General features: G+C 35.3%; 1 protein-coding gene across 1 annotated transcript; it reads right to left on the minus strand.

Annotated features, from left to right (window-relative positions):
• Positions 1–255: 255 nt before the first annotated feature.
• LOC110108008 lies at positions 256–2231 on the minus strand. Its single transcript, XM_028696922.1, has one exon. It carries the CDS (start codon positions 1336–1338, stop codon positions 475–477), a length of 864 nt encoding a protein of 287 aa, XP_028552755.1. The 5' UTR covers positions 1339–2231; the 3' UTR covers positions 256–474.
• Positions 2232–4354: the final 2123 nt, after the last annotated feature.

The following is a 4354-nucleotide window of genomic DNA, read 5'->3' on the forward strand; positions in this document are numbered from 1 at the left end:
AAGAATACAAATCCACACAAAGATTTTTTGAATGGGGAAGATAAAGACAAAGCCAGTTCGAGCGGGGAGAAGGAAATACACAGCAATTCAAAAAGCTTTCTAAAACAAAACTATTTAATACTGTTTTAAACTTCCTCTCCTTCATTCTTTAGAAGATCTGAATTTCAAGATCAGATCTACTCCAAATATAATCCAATGTACGGAAGTAACCAGGCTTTCCAGTGAAAGATAGCAACTAAAACTAAAACAACAGAATTAGAAATTGCCTGGTCACACATGGGATGGAAAATAACACAATTTTCAGTTCTTGGTCTGGTTCAATATAACCAAGTATATCGAAAAACAAAGGGAAAAAAGCTAAGTATATGGAAAATTTGCTCACAATATGAAGAGAAGTCACACAATATTGGATTCTGTTTAGCACTTAAAAGATATGATGAGGCAGTGTGAACACTCTACAAAGCATGCACAGACCTATTCACTCTTCCAGGCATACAAAATCAATGAGAAACTAAGGCGCCGGAGCTGAGGTTCAGCCAACATTTGGGAGGAACCCCACTGCAATGATTTCTCAGTTGAAATAATAGTTTGGAACATGAAGACTGCACTGCCCATGGATGCATCAAAAAGCCAGTTGTGCACATCCCAGAAAACCTCAACAGGCAACCCATCAACGAGAATTGTCTGGTTTCCTCTAAATTTCCATAGGAGCCTCTTCACCATCATCACCCGCTTCTTATCGATGCGGATCTCAAGGCAAGGATCCTTCAACCCAATTGTATCACACTCTATCAATATGTCATGAACTTGGCCTTTGTCAGAGAATTGAGCCTTGGTGCAGTAGATCTTCTTGCCAAATATGTGCTCCTTCTTGGCTACAAACATGGCATTATAAGGAGAAGGGCCTGCATTGGTCTTTTTATATGCTTCTTTGATTAGATCACCAAGAAGAAGAACTATCTGGAAATCAAAGAGAACTGCAACATAGAATCCTTCTACTGGTTCAGGCCCAGAACCAAACTTTGCATTAGAGAGATCCCAGAAGACATCTACCTTGCTTTTTTCGGTCTCCATGTTCTTCGAACCTTTTCTTTTGGAGAACAGCCATGGCTTTATGTCCACCTTACAGAGAGACTGGTTGTTGGAATCATCAACTCCGATGCTGAGACCCTGGCCCATCATGTTCTTGCTCCATGTGATGGAGATCACACAAGAGCTGCCACAGAGCTGTGTGCTATAGAGGCAAGTAACAAGATTCTGAGAAGTTTTGCCTGAATTGGACGAGGCATCGGCCACTTGAACTCCGCTTTCACCAAAACAGGAAGGAAAATCCCTCATCCTGATGACACAGATCCAATTGAGAGGTCTGGCTCAAAACTACCAGGCTGGATCAAATGGACTTAGAATCAGAAACACATAAACCTAATTCTCCATACAGATCTACTATTCTCCAAAGCTGCAGTAGAGACCAGCAGATTCTCGGAAGAAACGGTCAATAATGGGATAACGAACGAGAAAATTACGCCATTCAACCAAACAAGAAGAGACCAAATCAAACAAAATACGAATATTCATAAATTACAGAGCCAAACTTCATCTCCCAAAGAGGCCAAGAATCAAAAAGATTTTGATGAAACTCGAAGAAAGCAGCGAACTTTCGCCACAAAAACCAAACTTTACAAAAGCTAAACAAAAACCAGATACAGGTTCAGAGAACGTGAAGAGACAGGAGCAAGGAGGAGGAAGAGAGAAAACAAACAATGAAGGAAAGCAGACAAACAGGAGCTAGTTTCTATCAGGTAGCTACATCCACATCATCTACTTAAATAACCAGGCCAAGTGAAACGCAGCGCGCGCGCGAGAGAGAGAGAAACAGGGTAAAGAAGAAGGCACATGGAAGGGCAAAAGCCTAAGGCCTAAGGAACCTCCTGCAAAAACTTAAAAAGATCTGAACTTTACCTAGCGACGCCCACATGCACGGTCAAACAGAAAAAAAAAACATCCAAATTCAATCCCTGGACAGATTCCAAGCTGGAAAAAAGCATCAAAGGATCGTCGGGTCTCTCTCTTCAACCCAAATTGAGCTGCAAGCTCAAACAATAGTGACAAATAATCAATTTCAAGCCTCAAAAAAGGCAGTCCTCTGGATTCAGATGTGTAAGAAAGATAAAAATTCTACCTAAGAAGTAAATCCCCCAAGTATTAAATATTGGATTAATTATAACGATATGTAGCGGAAATTGCGGCCGGGAATGAACTGATCCATTTGCAAAAAGGCATTAAATGAGAAAGAAAAAAGTGAACCGTTAATTATCTTTAAATGACTTAGTAAAGTTGCCCAGCTGTTCAGATAATTACCGATTTAATAGTTTTTATTTGGCAAAATTATAAAAAGAGCAAGTTTTAAAACTAATTAAGTAAAAAAGCGTAATAAAAAGGAATTTAAAAAAAAAACGTAAACCTCAAATATTTTCAATCTTGTACATACTTGAAAATATTTTAAACTGTTAAATATTTTCACATATTTTTTAAAAATTTCTTTATTGCATTTTATTTTATTTTTTATTTTAAATGTAAAATGTATTTAATGAAAAAAATCATGAAATGATTACATATTTTATCAAAAATATTTTTAATTATCTTTAAATTTGATATGATTAATATATAAAAAAATGAATTTAAATAATAAAATAATGCATATAAATTTTAAAGTAACACAAAAAATATGATTATTGTTTTTTGTTATATTGGAAAAAAATTTATGAAGTTTATAAGTTTTTCAAAAATTAACTATATGTTTTATAAGTTCTACATATAACATCAATAATAACAGTATTCAGTCCTTTATCCTCCCCCTATGTGGGTCGGCTACATGAATCTTTTTTCTCCATTGTGCAATGCTTTATGGGTCATTTCTAATATTTTTTAACCAAGTCTTTTTAGGCCTACCTCTACCTTTTTTAACATAAGTCAAATCTAATACATCTACTTTCCTAATCAGGTCATTAGAAGGCTATCATTTCATGTGACCAAACCATCTAAGGCAGCTCTCTTTAATCTTATCTTCCACTGGACTACTTTAACTTTTTCATGTATATGCTCATTTCGTATCTTGTCTCTAAAAGTAAAGCTACTCATCCACCTGAGCATCCTCATCTTTGCAACACTTAACTTAATATCATGCTTCTCTTTTAATGGCCAACATTCTGCACCATAAAGCATTGCAAATCTAACCACCATCTTATAGAAGTTTCCATTATGTTTTTTTAGGACTTATCTATCACATAACAAGCCTGGTGCATTCCTCTACTTCAACCACCCAACTTGAAATATACTAATAATATCTCTATTTATTTCACCATCACTCTGAACAATAAATCCAAGATATTTAAAATGCGTACTCTTATTAATGACTTGATCACCCAAGGTCATTATCCCCCACTAGAACTATTATTGCTAAAATTACACTCAATATATTTATTTTTAGATATACTCAAACGAAAACCTTTAAACTCTAAGGCTGACCTTCATAATTCAAGTTTACCTTCAACTCCCTCTCTAGTCTTATCAACAAGAAGAATATCATCAGCAAAAAGCATATACTAAGGTACAACTTCTTGCAAATGTCTAGTGAGAACAACCATAACTAAAGCAAAAAAGATATGGGCTTAAGCTAATCCTTGATGTAATCCAACTAATTAAATAGGAAAATATTTGATCAAATCACCTTGTGTCTGAACACAAGTAACAGCTCCTACATACATATCCTTAATGACTTTAATATATGCATTATTAAACCCATTCTTTTCTACTCTCCATAACACTTCTCTTGGAACTTTATCATATGCTTTCTACAAATCAATAAATATCATATGTAGATCCTCCTTATTCTCTCTATACTTTTCCATCAAACCTCTCAATAAATGTGTAGCTTCCATAGTAGACTTACTCGGCATAAATCAAAATTGATTTTGAGAAACGTTAGTATTACGCCTCAACCAATGTTCCATAACTCTCTCCCATAGTTTTAAAGTATGACACATAATACATCACTGAAAATTCATCTTGATCGGGCATGAATCTCAATGCAAATATGAGGTTGAGGCTTCCAAAATCAAAATTAGGACCATCTAAATTCTGATTTCAATAAACTGATAGTCAAATTGAAGATCTTGGAGGGATGAGCCAACGACATGAAAATTGATCTAATCTGAGCTCAAATGGACTCAAATCAAAGGATAAAAGCATTTTTGGAAGCTTCAGAGCATTATTGGATTTCCAAATGATACCCAAAGAGATCTTCTTCTCAAAACTTCCCTCAAATAAACCTTGACGCATGGTGGAACTCAAGTGC

The sequence above is a fragment of the Dendrobium catenatum genome, unplaced genomic scaffold (genome assembly GCF_001605985.2).
Source record: "Dendrobium catenatum unplaced genomic scaffold, ASM160598v2 fragScaff_scaffold_853, whole genome shotgun sequence".
Taxonomy (NCBI): domain Eukaryota; kingdom Viridiplantae; phylum Streptophyta; class Magnoliopsida; order Asparagales; family Orchidaceae; genus Dendrobium; species Dendrobium catenatum.